Genomic DNA, 21,528 nt, shown 5'->3' with positions numbered 1-21,528 from the left:
GGTGCAACTTATCCTGTGAAGTTCAGGAATGCAAGGCCTATTCCCATAATCACGCAACTGTGCCAAAAGCTCTTATCCAAGTTGGAAAATCACATTTTTTTCACAAGGGATAACAAATAACATTTTTAGGACTAGGAAAAATATGATCGTACTAAGCAGTAATACAGAAAATTTGTGATGCGATAAGTAAGGTACTGTATTTGAATTTATGACATGCTAAGCGGAGAACATATTATTGAGGAATGCACTAACAAGGTTTCACTGTATTACAGTATTACGCATTCTACCGTACCTTAACAGCTGCCGTGTTGTCCTGTACTGTAAATTAAAGTTTTCACATGAAAATATGCTGTATAAACACTGGTAAAACAACAGCATTTACAGTTTTTAGACACAATTTAGCACATGTAACAATACACTACTTCCATTGCTCACTTTAAAAAGTTAGTGATTCTTGCTTGTTTGGTTTGTTTAGTTTTATATGATAAATGAAATTGAAGATTTTTTTCTAATGCTTGAAACATGTCATCATAAATATTTGAATGAGCTTCAGCATATCTTCTTAAATTTCCTACCATTTTGAAAGCTTCAGACATGATCAGTAAAAGCTCTTCTATGACATTATGACTGCTGTCCTCTTCGTCATTGGATAGATTGGAATTTTATGGCACTTCTTGCAGAATCTCGTCATAACTGACATCTGTCACTACTTCTTGCCATCGCTCAGATTGCATGTGCATTTCTAATTCTTCTGGAGAAATTTCTGCATTGATTTCTTTATCTTTGAAACCTGCTTTATGGAAACAGTTTGCAATATTTTGCTCACATTTGAAAGTTGACAATTTCGGAATGGGGGATGACCAAGTGTGGATGCCCGTAGACAAGCGATGATCAAGGCCATGCTGATCCTACACTCATTGACAGTCGCAGAGATAAAGGTTAAGTCTGTTAACAATAATGACTACCTAACCATAACTAGGAAACTACAATTGGGAATTATTTGAAGGCTTCAAGCTTTAATTTTAAATTAGGACACTTCCACCTCACTCTTAAAATTTATGTATAGTTTTATTCTATTTCATTTTTACAGTAGCACTAGTTTCAGTGTCTTACTAATACCATCCTCAGCTTTTTAATCCCCCCCCCCATGGCACTACATCCCTTGACGGATCTTAGCCTACCAAGCGACCGCTGCTCAACCTGAAGGCCTGCATATTATGAGGTGTCGTGTGGTCGGCGTGATAAATCCTCTCGGCCGTTGTTCTTGGCTTTTGAGACCAGGGCCGCTATCTCACCATCAGATAGCTCCTCAATTCTAATCACGTAGGCTGAGTGGACCTCAAATCAAACCCAGGGCCTCCGGGTAAGAGGCAGGCACGCTACCCCTACACCATGAGGCCGGCTTCAGCTACAATAATAAAACCTTAAAAACTATGCATCACTACAAATTATATAAATGATAAAAGCTCTATACTATAAATTTACATTCCTAACTTTTTAGATTTTTTCTTCCTGAATTAAGAGTACCATTTAAATATCCATTTTTTACACTGTAAAAACATTCTTGTCCTACATTTTTATGAAAAACACATTAAAATACACTTTTAAGAGTCTTACTCTTCAATCAAACTTTATACCAGCTTTAATAGGAACTATCAAACACTCATCCGCTGTCTAATTTAGTCTTCATTGTGAATGTAGCCTCTTGTTTTCAATATAGTGCTATCGGTGAATAAAGTATAAATCTATAATAAGCACTTTCTAAATATCAGGTAGTGTATTTGAGAGGCAATGGACTCCCTAAATATCCTTGTTTCAATTTAGTTCTATTAGTTTGAAAGGTGGCTGCTGAATGTTGTCAAAGATGGAATGTCATCAAGAAAATTCTTTGTTTTTACTATGCATCAAATTCACCAGCTTGAAATTGGGAAATGAATCACATTTCATCATTGGTTTCCGAAGTAGGTTTGTTTTGAAATGGGACCTGTAACGAAGCACGATGCGTGTACTAATTTATGTATTTACAGTACTTTTTTCTTTCACATATTGACCTTCTTACTGGTGTACTATACCTCCACCATTGTCCGGCCCCAAGTCCAGAATGGAAAAGGAGGAGGGTTAGCAGGCTTGGCAACCAGCTGTAAAAACTGCTAACGCCGAGTGTCGAGCGACGGTAAATAACTCGACACCCCCCATAGGGGCCAACGGCTTTAGGCGGTTGAGCCCCTTCGGGTAGGGTAATGATCGCCTCAGTGTAGGAAATGACACTGGAATCCATCATCTGTGTTTTTGGCCCAATGGCGAAACCTCCTTTTTGTGGTTCTCAGTGGTCGTGGAGGCAGATGACGTCATGCCAGACGGACTGGCTGTGAAGGTGCAACTCAATGGTATTTTGAGTATGCGGCAGTCTGTTACAGTTGTAGTACTAGAACCTCCACGTGGCATTTCATTTGTGCTGCAGGGTATAGTTCCGAGATCATAGTGTGTGGGTCACTTCCTTGCAAGCTGTGATCCACCTTAAACAAAATCCCCCTTGTTTTCTGTCCTGCATCTGGGTTTGGGCAGGCCTATTTAGGATCACCGCTACCCACCCTGAATGGGAAAGGCTCTAGAAAGTGTGGGTTTAACATCGGTAGTCACACTTAGTCGGCTACGAGGCCGCACCTAGCGGGTCACCCCTTATGCGGTCGAAAAAAAAGATTACAAAAACTTTGATTGTAAAAACCTGGAATGTGTGAACCCTTCTTGATTTGAAAGACAATAACAGGCCTGAGAAAAGAACAGCACTTTTCACCCATGAGCTTGGATGAATGAACATTGATATTGCTGCCTTAAGTGAAACCAGACTGTCCAGCGTAGGTAAACTTACAGAGTTCAGCTCAGGTTACACAATCTTCTGGAAAGGGAAAAGATGAGGAAGAACACCACATTCATGGTGTTGGGTTCACTGTGAAGATCACATTGATGAATGATTATTAGCTAATTCCAACTGCTGTCAGCGGAAAAATTATAACTCTCCGAATCCCACTCTCTGGAGCTAAATCTATGACGCTCATCTCCACATATGCTCCTACCTTGGATGCTGATGTAGAAGCTAAAGACCAATTCTACAACCTGCTGAGTACTACCATCACCAAAGTACCACCAAGAGACAAGCTCTTACTACTTGGCGATTTCAATGTCAGAGTTGGTAAAGATCACCAATTATGGGGCAATGTGATGGGATAAGATAGACCTGGCAACTATAATGCCAATGGTCTATGCTCCTTGGTTTATGTGCTGAACATGAATCTTTATTACTAACACTCAGTTCCGCCTGCCTAATCACTACAAGACCACTTGGATGCATTCTTGCTCAAAGCACTGGCACATCCTTGACTATATAATCACCAGGCAATGTGATAAAAAAGATGTCCGTGTTACAAGGACTGCAGGAAATGTCAATGACTGCTGGACAGATCATAACCTCCTTTTTTGCCGGCTGAGAATCTCAATCTGTTGCAAATCAAAAAGATCCATCCACAACCTGCCCAGAAAGAAATTTGATACTTCTAAACTTCAAATTGAATCCATTGCTACAGATTACAGAAATGCAATCTAAAACAGACTGGCTAGTCATCCAGTCAGCAGTGATAGTACAAATCAGGAGTGGGCCACGCTTCAGAAGGTCATCACTGAATCAGCTGAGGAAGCAATTGGTTTTGTGAGGAAAAAAAGACAAGACTGGTTTGATGAAAATAGTGAAGAAATTAAGTATCTGATCATTGCCAAACAGGAAGCCCATCTATCCTGTCTTCAAGATCCGTCTTCCAATGTGAAGAAATCACATTTCTTGGAACTTAGAGGAAACTTTCAGGCAAAAATGAGAGAAATCAAGAATAACTGGTGGGAAAAATTCTGTGCTGGCATACAGGAGATATGAGGTCCAATTACATCTTCATCACGGTCATTGAGGACTGCTGACAACTCCATCATTTTATGGATAATGGAGAAATTTTAGAGCATTGGATGGAACATTTCTCTGTGCTTCTAAATTACACCTTCAATATTGCTGAGGACTTTTTTGGTAATGTCCCTCAGCAGCCCCAGCAACCATGGATGGCAGTTCCACCCACATACGGAGACTTCAGTAAAGCACTCAATCAACTAAAACCAAGAAAGGCTCCTGGTCCTGATAACATCCCTCTGGAACTAATACAAAATGGAGGTATACCCTTGAAGGCTAGACTTTTCACACTCATCTTCTTGATTTGGGAAAGTACCTGAAGACTTGAAGAATGCTACCATCATCACTATCTTCAAGAAAGGCGATCGTAGTGTATGTTTTTTTTTTTTTTGCTAGGGGCTTTATGTTGCACCGACACAGGTTTTATGGCGATGATGGGATAGGAGAGGCCTAGTTGGAAGGAAGCGGCCGTGGCCTTAATTAAGGTACAGCCCCAGCATTTGCCTGGTGTGAAAATGGGAAACCATGGAAAACCATCTTTAGGGCTGCCGATAGTGGGATTCGAACCTACTATCTCCCGGATGCAAGCTCACAGCCGCGCGCCTCTACGCGCACGGCCAACTCGCCCGGTCATAGTGTATGTGGGAACTACTGTGGTATATTGCTTTTGTCAATTGCAGGTAAAATTCTCGCAAAAATTCCATTAAACCGGCTCCTAGTTATCTCAGAGAGGAATTTGCCTGAGTCTCAATGTGTTTTCCGAACCTCCAGAGGCACAACTGATATGATCTTCTGTGCTAGACAACTCCAAGAAAAATGCAGAGAACAACAGCAGCCTCTGTATTTAGATTTCTATGATCTGGAAAAAGCCTTTGATTCAGTACCAAGATCTGCTATGTGGAATGTATTGAGTCATTTTGGAAGTCCTGAACGTTATGTGGAATTAGTTCAAGTTCTTCATGATGGCATGTATGGACAGGTTCTTCATGGTAACTCAGTATCACATTCGTTCCCAATCACTCATGGATTGAAACAAGGCTGTGTGCTTGCTCCTACACTCTTTGCACTGTACATGGGTTCCATGCTGCATGAATCATCTGCAAGCAACTCAGGCATAGAGATTACATTTCGTTTTGATAGAGGCCTTTTCAATCTGGCAAGACTTTGCTCACAAAGACGTAGTCTGGTTACCTGGCTTACGGAACTACAGTATGCTGATGACACCGCATCAGCTTTGGTCTTACCATTAATGTGGGGAAAAAAAAAAAGAAGGTACTTGTACAACCAGCCCCAGGATTAACTCTTCACGAGTTCAGTATTCCCATCTTAGACACAACACTGGAACAGGTTGATACTTTTCATATCTTGGAAACATCTTGTCTAAACGGTGTACCTGCGAACAAGATGTTAATAAAAGAATTCGGGCTGCTCATGCAGCATTTGGATAGTTAATGCACAGAGTCTTCATGAATAATGAACTAAAACTGCATGCCAAATTCATGGTGTACAAAGCTGTTGTCATTTCCACGCCACTGTATGGCTTTGAAACTTGGACACTCTATCGCCGTGATTTCAAAAAACTTGAGCGTATCCACCAACAAAGAATGAGATATATCTTGAACATCAAGTGGGAGGACTATGTAACCAACACTGCAGTTCTCAACAAAGTGCAGCTGAATAGCATTGAGGCAACAATCATCGCTCATCAACTGAGATGGTTAGGCCATGTTCACCACGAGTGATACCAGGCTTCCTCGCCAAATTCTTTATGGTGAACTTCGATCCGGCAGTAGACCTCATAGTGCCCTTCTTAAGCATTTTAAGGACCAGCTGAAACACATCATGAAGACAACTGGTATAAATATGCAGACAAGGAAAGAATGTGCTGTGGACCGTCTACTGGGGTGGAACACTACATCTACTGCTGTCAACTTGTTTGAAAGAGAACGCCGCAGACATCAAGAGGCCAAGCGACAAGCAAGAAAACTCCGTCAATTAGGACCCCGCCCATTGCATTCCATTTAGTGTGATTTGTGTGGGCGTATGTTTTATGCCAAGATTGGTCTATTTAGTCCTCACAAACACATGCATAAACTGAGTTAAACTGCTCACTTTATGCAGGAAGAAGTTATATATATACTCAGATCGAGTTACAGCCGACGATGACGACTATAAGATAACTGATCGCTTTCCGCTGTGTGAGGCTTGAATCTAACTTTAGTGGAGTGGGCGGAGTCATGTGGCAAAGTTATGTTAGAAAGCGATGAGAGGGGTAAAGAGGAAGGAGAAAGGAGATGTGCATCTCGACCAACATGTTTTGCAATTCTGTTACTGTAATCTTTGAGTATGAAAGGTTTAATTAAATTAAATAATACATTATATTTCTCTGTGGGTTCGTTTAAGTTGGAATCTGGATTTAAATGACTATCTAAGAAAATGAAAAAAAATCTCAGTGGTGCTGAGTTGCAGAATTTTTATGATTTGATTTTTCCATCTCTTGCATGGTCCTTGCTTTCACAATGCTTTTTCCAGAGTATCTCTTCAATATTTCTAGTTTCATAAGAACAGCACACATCACAGGCATCCTTCTGAGAGCAAAACAGTGCTAGGTTCATTGAATTGAACATGGAAATTATAGTATTCCTTGACACTGGTGACCTGTTTCCTACTTTACATTTCTAGAGGTAGACTGTGTTGTTCAAGGTATTGTTTCTCCATTTCCTTCCATCAGTAGTGTTTTGGCAGTTTATTGAAAGATGCCAGAAAATTTTTCAAAAAGAGAGAATCATCTTGCTTACGAGGCACTGACGTCTTCCGAATTTCAATAATCCTTAATTGACTGTCATGCATTCCTTGTGTAGATGTAACCCAGTTTGCTACAGACCATTTTCCTAATGAAAGAGTGTTCAAGAACATTTTCTTACAGACTGGTACACACCCTCTTACAGAATGATTTAGGCAGTAGTGAAGGCTGTTCTGACATTTTTGAGGGGAAGGTGAAATTTTAGTTTTTCTCTGTGTAAGGATCAGATCAACTAAATTTGCAATGTAGCCTTTTCTGACATAGTGCTCCAGAACCTGTCAAATATATTCTTTCTTTCAGATTCTAGAAACAAATCTCACTTTTTGACTTTGAATTTATTGCATGATTCAGAGTTATGTTAATCCTTCATCCTATGCTGTTCTTTATTCCTATATTGGATAACAGTAACCTCACCTCTGGATCTGCAGAAACCGAGGTAACTCTTCCCTTATATTCGTCGTTGCTTATTACTAACTCTTGTTGAATCCTTTCTTCATTTTTCTTCAATGATCTAAGATTTGATTATCTCTGTCTCAAGAACACTTTTGAAAGGAATTACTTTCACCTTTAGCTGAATCTTTGTCCAAGTCTTCTGTCTCTGGTTTACTCCAGTCTGGATTGTCATCAACTTGCTCCTGATCAGATAAGCTCAACCTGCTGTACACTTCTAGTTCTTGGTTCAGGCAGGTGATGAAGGCCCTGCATGATGTTTTGAAGCTAGTTCTGGGAAAGGAATACAATGGTAGCAATGAAACTATTCAGTGTCAATTTATAAAGAGGCTTTGTAGTGAAATTAAAAGAAGAAGGTCAACTATTATGAACAGGAGTGGAAAAATGCTGTGAAGTATATTATCAGGATTTGATTATATGATGAATATTGTTATTATTTTTATTAATATTTATATTACATTATCTGTTCATTCGTGGTATTTTAAACAATATCCATGTATAATAAAAACTAAAGTAACTAATTGATTTTATCACTTTTCAGGCTGTGCTGGCTGATCTATCATCCCTTGCTGTTATGCCTTTGCTTCAGATGGCTTTTCTGAGGGATTGAGCAGAAGATAGCACATCATTATGCTAAGATATGTGATGTGTTCTGTTGTTAAAAGATAATACAGAAATGTTAAATGTTTGTCAGTGAGTTGTATAGAAATGTTTACAGTTGATTTTATTTGGCATGTTAAAAATATATTGGCAGTCCATGATTATTCTTTAAATTAATTCAATTGAAGCACTGATATAGTTTGGCATATTTTGCACTAATATTTGAATTGACACCAATTCAATTCACAAGTGAACCGTTTTATCACACCTACCCCTTCTTTTGGCATACATGGAAATAGATGTAAGCTTCTATGCATTTTCATACAGATAATAGTTCATTGTAACTAAGTCATGAAATACTGTAGTTTTGGGAAGATAGTAGGAATGATAAGTACTATAATAATATTTAAAATGAATCAATACTGATGATGTTAGCCATATTAGATAAAGTATGTGTTTGCTTTTCCTTTTAAAGCTGATATGAGCCATTGTTAAGCGAAGCCATGAACTGATGAACAATTGAATTAGAGATAGCTGCCATTCTGGAGAAATGACACTGTGGTCAACCCAGTGAATATAATAATGTAATAGTACAGCATGGAACATGACTACAATGTCATCAGGCCTGGTACTGGCCATGTGAGTAACAGCTGAGTACAGTGTGGGTCAGACACAACATCTCACTGCATTTGATCACAGCCGGATTTTCATTGCCATGAGTATGAGCTATTTGATCTCTGAAGTCATGCAGGCACAGGACTTCCCACATCACACATATAAAGAGTGTCCCCCTAACAATGTGGATTCAGGCAAAACCACTGCTGTTGGGGTGAACTGCTGCAGCGTGGAAGGTGTTGATGATAGGTCACTGTCGGTTACCTCGGATGGTAAGAGTGGATAGACAGGCCGCAGTACATCAGATCACTTGGAAATTCAGTGCTGGACAACAACGAAGTATCAGCAACCATACCATCCAAAACCATGTCCTTTCAGTGAGATGCAGAAGCCTCCATCCCAGCAGTGTACATCTGCACGTCACAAGGTACAAACATTGACATGGTCAAGGAAACAGCATCATTCGACACTCGAAGCATGGTGAAAAGTCTCCTGGACAGATGAATCAAAGTACCAGTTGGTACATGCTTTTGGTAGGATACAAATGAATCACCAAGCACCTGAGGCAAAAGAGCTCGCCAGCAGGGTAGAGTTCAGGCCAGTCCTGAAGGTGTCCTTGTAAGAGTTCTGTTCTGAGGCTCCTGGTAAACCTGCTCGCATCCCTCACTGGCGAATGATATAGGAACCTGCTGTCAGATAATGTCCACCCATTTGTTTGCCCCCAATATCCTGAAGGAGACCTGTACGGACAGGAAGACAATGTACCAGCCTATCGCTCCTGAATTATGGCCAGTTTGTTCACTGAAAACTCTACGGGCAGAAGGATGCTTGCCTAGCATTCAAGGTCAACTGGTCTCAATCCTACTGAGCATGACTGGGATGTTGTTGAGAGGAATGTCTGCATCCTGGACTTTCTTCTGACCAATCTCCATGCATTATGCAAGGCTTTGCAGTGGTCATGGACCAGCACATCTCCCCAAAGCTTCCAGTGTGTTGTGGAATCTATGTCGCGCTGCATCACCTTCATCATACAATTGAAAGTGGGTGCTACATGCTACTATCCAGGTATCTCTAATTCAATTTTCCATATAAGTATATAACTGACATTTTCTATAACCTTGTATTCAATATTCATTAAATCATCCTTCAAATTTCCAAATATATTTTGTAATTAGATTTATTGCTATTTATGAATCTTGCTTTCAAAGTGTTTTTTTTTTTAATAAGTTTGCATCTCTATCTTTCAATTCCAAGTATAACTTGCTTCATTCAATATCTGAGCTCCTGTGCTTTACAAGAAATGGAACAACTAAGATTTTCAGATATGATTGGCAGCCACTTACATCATGTTGAGTTCTGCTTCTCTTTTTGTGTTTATCCTGTGTTGCTAGTCTTTTACCACCTATATCCATCTTAATATTTTTATCTCTTCCTTTTTCCTGTATTTATCTGGCTTTTTCTTATCCCACACTTTTCACATCAAGGCTGAAAATCTGCCAAAATGAAACTGGGAAGGTTGTCAGGGGCTGAGAAGAAATGATGGGAAGAGAGTTTATATATTTGAAGACTCCAGTGTATGAAGATGTGGAGATAGTTCTTGTCCTTTTGTATTTTCACGTTTACTCGTGTCTCCTTTTCTGTTGCTCCCTCTTCTGGTGCTCTCCTGTCATGTTTATCTTATTATGTGTTCCCATTCACGTTCCTATCATTATATATATGACTTGCAGTATCTTAATAATCATCATCATCATCATGGCAGGTAGGATGGTGTTGAATGAGTCTTTGCCATCGTTGTCTACTCTCTCATCACTGACTCTCAGTTCCCTCCTTTTCCCTCCAAATCCTCTCTCAGTTGGTGTCCTAGGTTTTCCCACTGGCCTTCTTCCCTCAACCATTCTTTATAGGCATGCATGTGGTGTTCTTGTGCCAGGCATTCACATATATCCATACCATGTTAGTCTCAAAGTCCTTAGCTTCTCTTCTATCGAGTCCAGTTCCATTCTGATGTCATCGTTCCTTACATGGTCCTTGTGTGTTTTTGGAGGATAGTTTGTAGAAACTTCATTTCACATGCTTGCAATTTACGAACTTCTCTCTCTTTCAGTGTACAGGTTTCTACTGTAGACTGTATGTGATAATGGGCACAAAATATGACTTATACAGAGTCATCTCAGTTCTCATGGGCACTTTCTTATCCCAAAGTAAATGTCTTACTAGGTTGTAGAAGTTGGAACTGCTAGCCACTCTGTTTACTATTTCTTTATCTGCAGTACCCCTGCTGAAAATCATACTCCCGTGGTATTTGGATACCTGTACACATTGAATGTTTTCACCTTCAAGCTTTATGTGGCAGCCAGTATCTTTCCTACTCATTTTCAGTGCAACAGTTCTTGTGCTAACTTTCATCTGATACTGTTTGAACTTTGCTACCCATTCATCCAGCCTAGTTTGTACCTATAGCTCTGTCTCTCCCCAGATGGCTACATCATCAGCAAACACCAATGTGTGTAGTTCTGTATTGCTATATCTTCCTTTATATCACTTCAGAATCAATAATTACTTTACAATTCTGTCTACGTGGTAAATTTTCTCTTAAAATGTCACCTATCACCAAAGTACAGGGTTATTCTAAATTAGTTACGTGAATAATTAATGAATAATTTCAAAACTACTGATCAAAATTTATTCAGATGTTTGTCAAACTTCGTGCCATATCATCAAGTTAGCCGACAGACTTCACTCCATGCACTCTCCTTGCTCGTCTGGCAGGAAACGCGATGCAGTCGCCATGGAGGTGCACAACAGTGCAAAGCGTAGTGTGTTATCTGTGGTTTCATGAAACTAAATTGCAAATTATAGTACAAAGACATTTCAGAGCAGAGTATCCAAAAGTCTGCGATAGGTGAAAAATATCAAAGCACAGTATGATTGATTCATGGAAACAGGTTGTGTGGCACAGCGAGAGAAAAGACATGAACACCCTTTTTGTAGCAGACCATGTTGTGGAAGCCATGAGAGGAATGTATGCACGAAGTCCAAAGAAGTCTACACCTAGAGCAAGTTTGGAGCTGGCCATTCCACAACCTACAGTATGGAGAATTTTATGACGACGACTGCAGTGTAATGGGTACAGGTTGCAACTGGGTCATGCAATGATTGCTTGTGACAAGCAGAAATGCATCGTTGTACACCTCTATGGCAACTGCTTCACATTTCCCACCAGACGAACGAGGAGAGTGCATGGAGTGAAGTATGTTGGCTAGACTTAAAACTTAATGGTATGGTATGAAGTCACGTTCAACATACTATAGTTGATGAAATACACAAAATATATTGTTCTCTGGTATTCATTTGGTTTCTCCATGATCCACCACAGATTACTACTGTAATATAGTTATAAGTTCCACAACCTCAACAGAAGCCACCTTCAACATCTGGTAACTGAACCAGTGATGGGTGGTAGACATTTATGCCTATATCTTCAAAGATTCATAACATCTCCATGGATGAAAAGTACTTATTTTGAAATATCTTATCAAACTCTCGGAGAAGAGCTTTTGAGCAGCGCAAGCTTGGTGCGGCAATTTGTGACAAAACTAGCAGAGACGACATGCTTGGCAGTGTTGAACTGGATGTTGACTTTCTTGATGTGACACCTGTTAATTAGCTAATAATGGGTAATGAGTACATAAATCATGTGGATGTGAGCAGTGTTCATCCTCCAGTATTCTACTACAAAGATGATGTAAGTTGGAGGATTATGGTGCTCACTATTGGATATTGTGAATTTTATGATTTGTGGATTTTTTGTTAGCTATTTAATCTAGACTGACATCATGCATCTCGAGAAGTTCCCAAGACCAAGTTTCCCGTGATGTGGTCTGTGCGATGACCAAAGCTTGGTAGTTGGTATATATATCATCAACAGTTATTGGGTGGAATAATGTCCTTGTAATAATGTGTGTGCTGATAAATGTTTTTAAAAATGCACTGCTCTAGTTGTGAACTGTTATTTACAATACAATCAGCCATTTCAATCATTAAAATGATGTGGCCTCTTTAAGTCGTGGGTATAGGTAGGCCTTCAACAGTCTTCTCCAAGTAGAACGGTCTTGGGCAGATCTCATCCAAGTGGTACCAGCGATCTTCTTGATATCTTTGTCCCATCTGTCCGGTGGTCTTCCTCTAGGCCTTCGATGTTCTCTCGGACTCCACTCCAGCACTAGTTTTGTCCATCTATCATCATTTCTTCGTGCAACATGGCCAGCCCACTGCCATTTTAAGGAGCGTACTCTCTCTAAGATGTCTTTAACCTGAACTGTTATTTAACGATACATAAATAAACACAGTATTCAGAACTGCTGACAACCGAGCTCGATAGCTGCAGTCGCTTAAGTGCGGCCAGTATTCGGGAGATAGTAGGTTCGAACCCCACTGTCGGCAGCCCTGAAAATGGTTTTGCGTGGTTTCCCATTTTCACACCAGGCAAATGCTGGGGCTGTACCTTAATTAAGGCCACGGGGCCGCTTCCTTTCCACTCCTAGCCCTTTCCTGTCCCATCGTCGCCGTAAGACCTATCTGTGTCGGTGCGACGTAAAACAACTAGCAAAAAAGGAACTGCTGACAAAATATTTGACAGTGTATAATATATGGTACCAGTACATCGGTATGTTTCAGAAAAGAAAGCTTCTAAATCAAACAAATACCCTCTATTCACGTAAACATTTCTGTAAAAAAAGAAACCAGTGAACATTCAAGATCAAGGTTATTTTTTGCCATTATAATGATACTATGTACTTCGTGAGGTGGGTTGTTTATACCTTATTTCACTACGAGGATTTCATTTCTTGGTGTCAATAGATCCAAAAATCTTGCATCATATGCGAAGAACTGATGCCAAACTAATTACCAACACAGTTTAAACATGATATCATTAGCCCAGGAGTTATAAGATGCAAATCACTGATTTACTGGGCGACTTCTTAAGACGCCGTCTCTGAGCGGAGGTTGGTGATCCACGTAACTAGCTCTGATCTTGACAGCGCAGAATGGAATGCCATTTCTGAAGTACAGCAGTGTCATCTTCGAAGGTCTTTCAGCCATGAATTTCTTCTTCTCCCAACAGATCTCTTACCCTGTATCTTCCCTTCGATAATAAGCTGTAATAACTGATACCTCTCACCTCTCATGATATGTCCTAGGTATTGCGTTTTCCTCTGTTTTATGGTGAGCAGTAGTTCTTTTTGCTTTTTCATCTGACAAAGGACCTCGGCATTTGCGATTTTCATTACCCAGGATATCCGCAAGAGACGGCGATACAGGAACATTTCGAAGGCATCGATACGTTTTTTTGTGATTGGATCCAGAGTCCAGCTTTCACATCCATATAGAACAGAAAATATATAGCAGTGGATTCATAGTTGGAGACTGAGATCTGACCTCACAAAGAATTTCTTCATGGTAATGAATTGTTTCCTGGCCTGCTCAATTCTAGATATGAACTCCCGTTTGGAGTTACATTGGTCATCCAAGATGGTACCCAGATATTTGAGAGAAGACACTTGCTCAACTATTTTATCTTTTATTGTGAGATTTTGTCCAAATTGTCTTCTTAGAGACTGGGGTGGACAGATTCCATATGCCCACTCACCATGGCAACGAACCCTTTATCTTTCAAGACAATGAATTAACAAAAGATTTGATTTTCTCAGGAAACTCACATGCATTGTTGCAGTTCTGTAAACGCCAACAGCTTCTTATAGAAGAGAATTTCACACTATGAATCTACTTGAAAATAAATAGGAGTCTTCTACAGATAGCAGGAATAACCATACAAATGGTCCTAGCCAAAAAGATTTTGAACTGACAAAATCAGCAGAGCACTGGTATTTTCAAACAGAGGAATATAGACATGTTAGGATGAGCGAATGAGAAGGAAGCAGTGATGATGGCTGAAGATGATATGATCAAACTGGTAGGCTACTAGAGAGGTAAGCAAGTGAAATTTATTTTTGATGCCTGGCTCCTAAAAAATGTTGCTGGCCCGTAGATTTTTTCGATTTGTCCAGTGCTGAATAAGAGAACAGTATTACTGCTGCATACACTGCTACAATGCCTCTTTAATACTTCATCAATAATAGACACACACTAGAAATGAACTGCCTTGTCGTTTGTTGACATGTATTTACAAAATGGAGAAGGCCAATTGTAGCTGGCCCCGTGGTGTAGGGGTAGCGTGCTTGCCTCTTACGCGGAGGCCTCGGGTTCGATTCCTGGCCAGGTCAGTGATTTTTACCTGGACCTGAGGGCTGGTTCGAGGTCCACTCAGCCTACGTAATTAGAATTGAGGAGCTATCTGACAGTGAGACAGCGGCCCCAGTCTAGAAAGCTAAGAATAACAACTGAGGGGATTCGTCGTGCTGACCACATGACACCTCGTAATCTGCAGGCCTTCAGGCTGAGCAGCGATCGGTTGGTAGGCCAAGGCCCTTCAAGGGCTGTAGTACCATGGGGTTTGGTTTGGTTGGAAGGCCAATTGTTGTCTACTTACGTACTTGTCACAACAGGTCATTATAGTAGTCTCCAGAAATTTTGAGATCTCATATCAGACTGCCCACCACTAATTTACTCTGTATAGCTAACGGTTGGTGGGGACAAATGAGCATTTTGAGTTACCTGTTTTTGCCATGAACTGTTTTAAAAACCAGTCAATTGTACTGTCCCATGTAGTTAGGTCTTGAATCAGATGGGGTCATATAATTAAGAATGTTTCATATTTTCATTATGGTACTTTATTTTCTGAAATATTCCCTTTGAACACTGGTAAAATTCACATTTCATTTATTTTATTATTCCTTTATAGCTTTGTTTTTTTTTTACTCATAGGTATGTTTAGGTTAGGACCATCAAAGAAATGACAGGCTGATTGAGGTACTACCTCAAAAAACCTGATATCAAGATAGTGTTTAACATTGAAAACAAATATCTTACTTTTCCCAGTTACATTTTTTAAAGAAGAAAGCAATTTTTTTCAATATCAACACGGTTAATAAAACTTACAAGCTTTCCAGTCTGTCAAAATACAAAATGTAACACTTAGAATGCTATGATATTGTCCATTTTTACAGGTATGTTACAGTGTTCTAATACATTTTGTGTTTCATCAGACTGAAAAACTTATAAGTTCTATTTATTCATCACAGTTACTGTGATGTGTACCAATTTTTATACACATAGAAATGCTGACATGAGGGGAGCATGATTAGCTTAGTAGTTTCGCAGCTGGCTTCCCATCCAAAAGGCTAAGATTCGAATCCTGGATTGAGATTTTCATCACGTGGCGTCAGGAAGGTTATCCAGCCTTAAACCCCCAGCCAAAACCAAAAATGAGCGTGGATGGTTCCAGCGAACCCAAAGCAGAAGAAAGAGAGAAATGTTGACGTGAGACAGATAGGTTGAGCTGTACAAGTCCCTGAAAAACACCTATCCTTAACCCTGACAGTAACACGTCTATAAATATCGCTTTAGTTACACCACACGTTTCGAAGACGTGTCACTCAAAGCCTGTTATTTAAAGTTATATTAAAGTTACCAGATGGAATGAACAAGGAATAGAGGTGGTGGAGGGGATAACTCTCCCCTCCTTAAGAGGAATAGATGGCATTCATTCGCACAACACGTCAGAAAAACGTATGGTGTTACTGTCAGGGTTAAGAATGTGAGGAATTTCATTAGGAAAGAGGTACAATAATTTATCATAATTTTTTAATCCAAGCATGTTAAACTGCTTACAGAAACAAAATCTTAATGGCTCCAGATGAGACAAGAAAACTACAGATAGTATAAGTCACTTATTTTTATCTACTATCTTATATTCCAATGTAAGTACATTAAAACTGAATTAGAGTTCTTGATAGTGAACAGATAATTACATTTTTCTCACTAATATGAGCAAGCCTGCTATGGCTGCATAGAACATTATAATTGATAACCTTGTGACATACTGAAAATATATTTCGAACACATCTACAGTGTTAGTTTCTGGGATCTTTGGCCATGCCAAGGGTGTCATACCATCTCAGACAATGAGAGAGGGAAAGTCTACCTACTATGCTCAGTTCAGAAAGCAACATGTTGGAATGTGGTCAGGTATATGGTGTGTTGCTTATGAACACTCGGGTGATGTTTTCCATTTGGGCAGTACCACGCTGTCACCATAGCATGCAATCTGCTCGTCACCAGCTGTTTACATTTCTGCATGGCCGAAGATCCCAGCAACTAACAGTAAGTCTTAGAGATGCTATTATTTCTACATTGTCCAATATGCAGATCAGTTCTGTTGTACAGAAATCAGTAATTCTGAGTGGCTTCATGGGACCTTAATTCATAATCTGGAAATAACTGTGTTGAAGTTTAAAAAAAAAAAAATTGTATTATAAGCTGAAAACTTTTGTAGCAGAGTCTGTTGAATGGAAGAATTAAGTTCATGTTAGGATTATACACATTGAATGAAGTATTGTTCAGTGAAGTAGCTAGGGTCATATGATATGAATGGATGAGGAATTATTAACAGGGAGACTGGACTACAGATATGAGAAGTAGAATGTTAACACATAATAAGATATTAGTCTAAAAACCTGGTGTGATTTAGGTGATAGGAAGAGTGGATCACGAAGGTCCTCAGTTCATTTACATTGCAGGTTAATTTCTTAGAAGTATAACAGTCTTTTATGGAAATGAATAAGAGTCTTAAAAGTCACTGTTGCTGTTGTTGTTAGTAAAGTTGAAGTCAATTCTTAACTTTAGTATTATCAACAACAATCACATGAAACTCTTTCTCAACTTTCCCAGCTACATTAGATGCTTGACACTGGTAAGTTCCAGATGACTCTTGCTGTACATTTTTGAGGACTAGAGTTCTGTAACAAGAGAGAAAATATTTTATTAAAGAATATATAAGCAATGAATTTCAAAAGAAGGATATTTTGGTTATTAGATACCGTAGTGGTATTAATTTAAGTAGGTCAAGCATACAAAAGGTCTTTGTTCTGCATTATAAAGTCTTTGTGTCAGCCAACCTCAGTGATGCAGTTGATTAGTTACATCCCTCTATTCCCAAGATGGCCTAGGTGTTAAAGCATGGTAACTTTGTGTCTTTGGCTTCTGACATGTCAAGGAACTTCCGCAAGGCAAAATTCTGGCATCCGTCTATTTCTCTTAACATCTATAGCAATTGAAAGGATCAGAGAAACAGTATTGTAGCAAGTTTTCAGGGTCCTTAACTTCTCAAGGCAGGAGTAGTCACAACATGCATCACTTCCTAGTGCGGGAAGAGGCTACTATTCACCATGAGTTAGAGGAATGCAAAATGTGTGATATTGCTACTGCTGTTACTCAGGAGTTTCAGCACATACATACACAAAATTTTGGCATTGCACTCCTACTCTACATCACAAACTACCTCCCACTGACCACTTCAGCACTTCCTACTAGAATGCATAAGCATCAGACATCCAAGCACGGAGCCCAACATCGTACACCTTGCTATAACCTCCACTTTCGGCATTCATTTCCGCCACAGCAACATCATATCATTGGCATTAAGATCACCATGTCCCGAGTCATTGTAAGTATTCTTCAAAAGTAAAGAAATACCCTCATCAGAGAGCCACATTTTACAGCTTCTCGGCAATATCCTGCTATCCAACACGTCCTCTCTCGTAGTGCTAAAATTTATGACTTGTAAGTTGCTGAAAGGAAAATAAACAATCAATAGAGTGAGTTGATGTTTCCACCAAATAGAAGAAAATAAAATACACTATCCCTCTGCAAAAAGAAGTTTGACTTATTTGACAATACCTGCGACAGATGGTAGCAAAGGCTGAAAGTTGCATTTAAGTACAGCATTCCATACCTTGCCGATGTTTGAGGCATTCCATACCTAGTATGGCACTCCGCGCCATTGGGATAAACTAAAATGACAACTAAGAGAGATGGCATACTTTACTATCAAGTAAATTAAACTACTGTTTACATGTTCATTCACATTCGAGTTTTTCACTTCACACAGTTTGTACACATGAACGCACAGCCCTGTAGTGCATCTAACACCTACTATTCAACATGTCCTCTCACAGCACAGTATTATTCCCAGGGCAGTTCACTTCACAATTCACTGTACATTGCATAATCAAGACTGTCTTACTCTTTGCAGGCACTCTGACTTGTAACTGTCTCATAACTCATTCAAGACTGACTTTTCATAGGCCCATGAAAGAGTCTTGCATCTTTCATTTCTAGATCATTTCAACCGCTTCTCCACTGTTGGCAATTTCTCGGGAGCTTCCTTATCACGAGCCTCAACAATTCACCAAGGCTATTGTTTTACTTGTTACTGTGTTACTGGATGCCCACACTCTTAGCTTTCATTGTCACATTATTATAATATTATTTTTTCTGAGAGGTGTAGTTCCAGTAAGAGGCCTTAGGTTGATGGTGCCTAACCAAAATTAGTTGTTTGCCCTCATATCCAAAACTCTGTTAATAAACTAAGACTATGAGGATGCATTTATTGCATTTTCCCTTAATTACTATAAAATCTCCTGGGATCTCCACAGTTCTTAGAATGACAGAAGAAAGTCCTGCCTGTCAGAGCTATTGATTCTTCAGTAGTTGTTTCCTTGTACTGGTGGGCTTGGAACCAATTTCTGTATCATCCACTGATATTGCTGGTATTGTTGATGTTTCCCATAACAACTGACAGGTTCATCTCTGTCAAAGGAAGTTTCCAATATTTTGAACTCTCCTATTCATCATAAATTCATGCAATGTCTGTCAGTTTCTTTATTCATATGTATGTGGGATCCATGCTGTTTGGATTTCATGTAAAACTGGAGGTCTTGTGGCTATGATCATGATATTAATAGTCACATAAAACTTGGTTGCTTTTTACTATAAGTGTCACATCATCATCATCATCATCATCATCCTTCAACATTAGCCAGCTCCTGCCAGATTGGGGCATTTATGTTACCTCTCCACCTTCCTCTCTCCTTCTGCCATTCATCTTCTATCATTTTGTCCCAGTCTAGGTTTCTTCTTCTTGCACTCCTCTTTACTGAATTGATCCACCTTGTTCTAGGTCTCTCTCTTGCTCTCTTTCTCTCTAACTTTATCTCCATCATCTGTTTTGATAATTCTTTCCTCCTCCATCCTCTTTACATGTCTGAACCATCTTAGTTTACTCCTATCAATTCTCTCATTTAGGTTTTCCATTCTGACCTCCGTTCTCACATCTTCATTTTTCGATCTGTCTTTCCTTTTCTTTCCAATCATACTTCTTACGTATTTTATTTCACTGGCTTGAATTCTACTCTCCTCCCTACTTGTCACTGCTAGGTCTCAGCTGCACAGGTCAATATGGGTGCATAATACATTTTGTACATTATTTTTTTACACTTCCTTGGTACAGTACTTCCTTATTCCAGGACAAGGTTTTTTACACTCTGGTAGAATGCATTACCCTGTTGCACCCTCTTGCTAATCTCCATGTCCAGCCTTGTATTTTGTATTAATACACTCCCTAGATATTTGAAATTGTCAACAATTTCAAGGCTTTGACCACTAATTTTCAAAATGCCTTTCCCTTGTCTTTCTCCTCTTGATATCACCACGCTCTTGCTTTTCTCTGTGCTGATTTCCATACCATAGTCTTAAATTTACACATTCAGTGCATGCAGTTGTTCTTGTACTTCTTTGCTGTTTGTTCCCCAGATTATAATATCATCTGCAATTAGTAATAACTTCACCTCCCTAATCCCATATGTTTGCTTTGTCTCCTGTACAATTTCATCTATAACCATTAGAAACAAAAAAGGAAACAGCAAACTCCCTTGCCTTACTTCAGTTTCATTTCTAAACCATTCTGTCTTTCCAACCGGAGTCTGTACGCTGCTGACACAGTTTTTGTTCATTGTTTGCACCATTTCTACAGTTTGTGTACACAGTCTCTGTTTGACCGTCGTTTCCCACATCTTCTCCCTGGGAACACTATTGTATGTCTTTGTTATATCTATGAATGTCATATTCCCAATTTTTTTCCATTCATTGCATCATGCTGAAGATTGGGTCCATTGTAGATCTTCCACTAAAAAGCAATACTGTTCCTCTTGCAACTCTCCTTCTACCTTTCTTCTAGATTTCCTCTCTAATATTTTTTCCACTTGTGATAAGAGTGTGATTCCTCTGTAGTTATCACACACTTGTTTGTCCCCTTTCTTAAAGACTGGTATTATTATTCCCTTTCTCCAGTCTTGTGGCACACGTTCATGTCTCCATACGCACTTTAACCATCTGTACACCCATTGTAGTCCAATAGGTCCAGCAGCCTTTATCATTTCCACACTAATTTCATCCATTCCTGGTGCATTCTCCATTTTCATTTTATGGACTGCTAATTCCGCCTCTCATCTTCTACTTTTGAGTCATCATCCCGTATTACTACCGTCTCCTCTGCACAATTTCTCACATTCAGCAATTTATCAAAACACTCCTTCCATCTTCTCTTTATTTCTTCTGGATGTGTTATCATTCCTATTACTGTGTATAATTCCATACAGCATTATTTTACTGCCAGCTCCATCTGTTTCCATCTTTTTTGTAAATTCTTCCCAACTTTTCTTGTCTTACCAATTTCTTACCATTTCTTTTTATTATCAAGATACTTCCTTTTGGTTTCTTCCTTATAAGCTTTATCCCATTTTTGCCATGCTTGCTTCTTTTCTTTCACTGCTTCTGTCACCTTCTCATTTCACCATGGTGTCTTCTTTTCTTTTGCTCTTGATGATCTGCCACAGGCACTCTCTGCCCCACTTACAAATGCTCTTTGAAGTTGGACCATTCATCTTCCACATTTCCTACTTCAGATTGGAATTTGTCATTTCAGTCTCTCCAGAAATTCTTTCTGTACATTCTTATTTTCACACTTTTATTTTACTATCTCTTTTCTCCTTTAATTTTTTCATTTTTCCCATTCTCATTTTTGCTATCACAACTCTATGATCTCCATCGGATGCTTCTTCTGGTAAAGCTGTTACATGGATCACCTGTCCGTGAT

General features: G+C 39.3%; 2 protein-coding genes across 2 annotated transcripts in view; one reads left to right on the top strand and one right to left on the bottom strand.

The window, feature by feature from the left end:
- The window catches only part of LOC136858244 (TBC1 domain family member 19), a 278,312-nt gene extending 270,437 nt beyond the window's left edge, over positions 1-7,875 (top strand). The window contains exon 13 of the mRNA XM_067137644.2: positions 7,741-7,875. Coding sequence (XP_066993745.1) covers positions 7,741-7,809 — 69 coding nt within the window. The 3' untranslated portion in view covers positions 7,810-7,875. The remainder of the gene's footprint in view (positions 1-7,740) is intronic.
- A 7,657-nt stretch (positions 7,876-15,532) lies between these two features.
- The window catches only part of LOC136877961 (hemicentin-1-like), a 153,463-nt gene continuing 147,467 nt past the window's right edge, over positions 15,533-21,528 (bottom strand). The window contains exon 16 of the mRNA XM_068225723.1: positions 15,533-17,332. Coding sequence (XP_068081824.1) covers positions 17,203-17,332 — 130 coding nt within the window. The 3' untranslated portion in view covers positions 15,533-17,202. The remainder of the gene's footprint in view (positions 17,333-21,528) is intronic.

The sequence above is a fragment of the Anabrus simplex genome, chromosome 1 (genome assembly GCF_040414725.1).
Source record: "Anabrus simplex isolate iqAnaSimp1 chromosome 1, ASM4041472v1, whole genome shotgun sequence".
Classification (NCBI taxonomy): Eukaryota; Metazoa; Arthropoda; class Insecta; order Orthoptera; family Tettigoniidae; genus Anabrus; species Anabrus simplex.
This window is presented reverse-complemented; position numbering and strand designations above follow the sequence as displayed.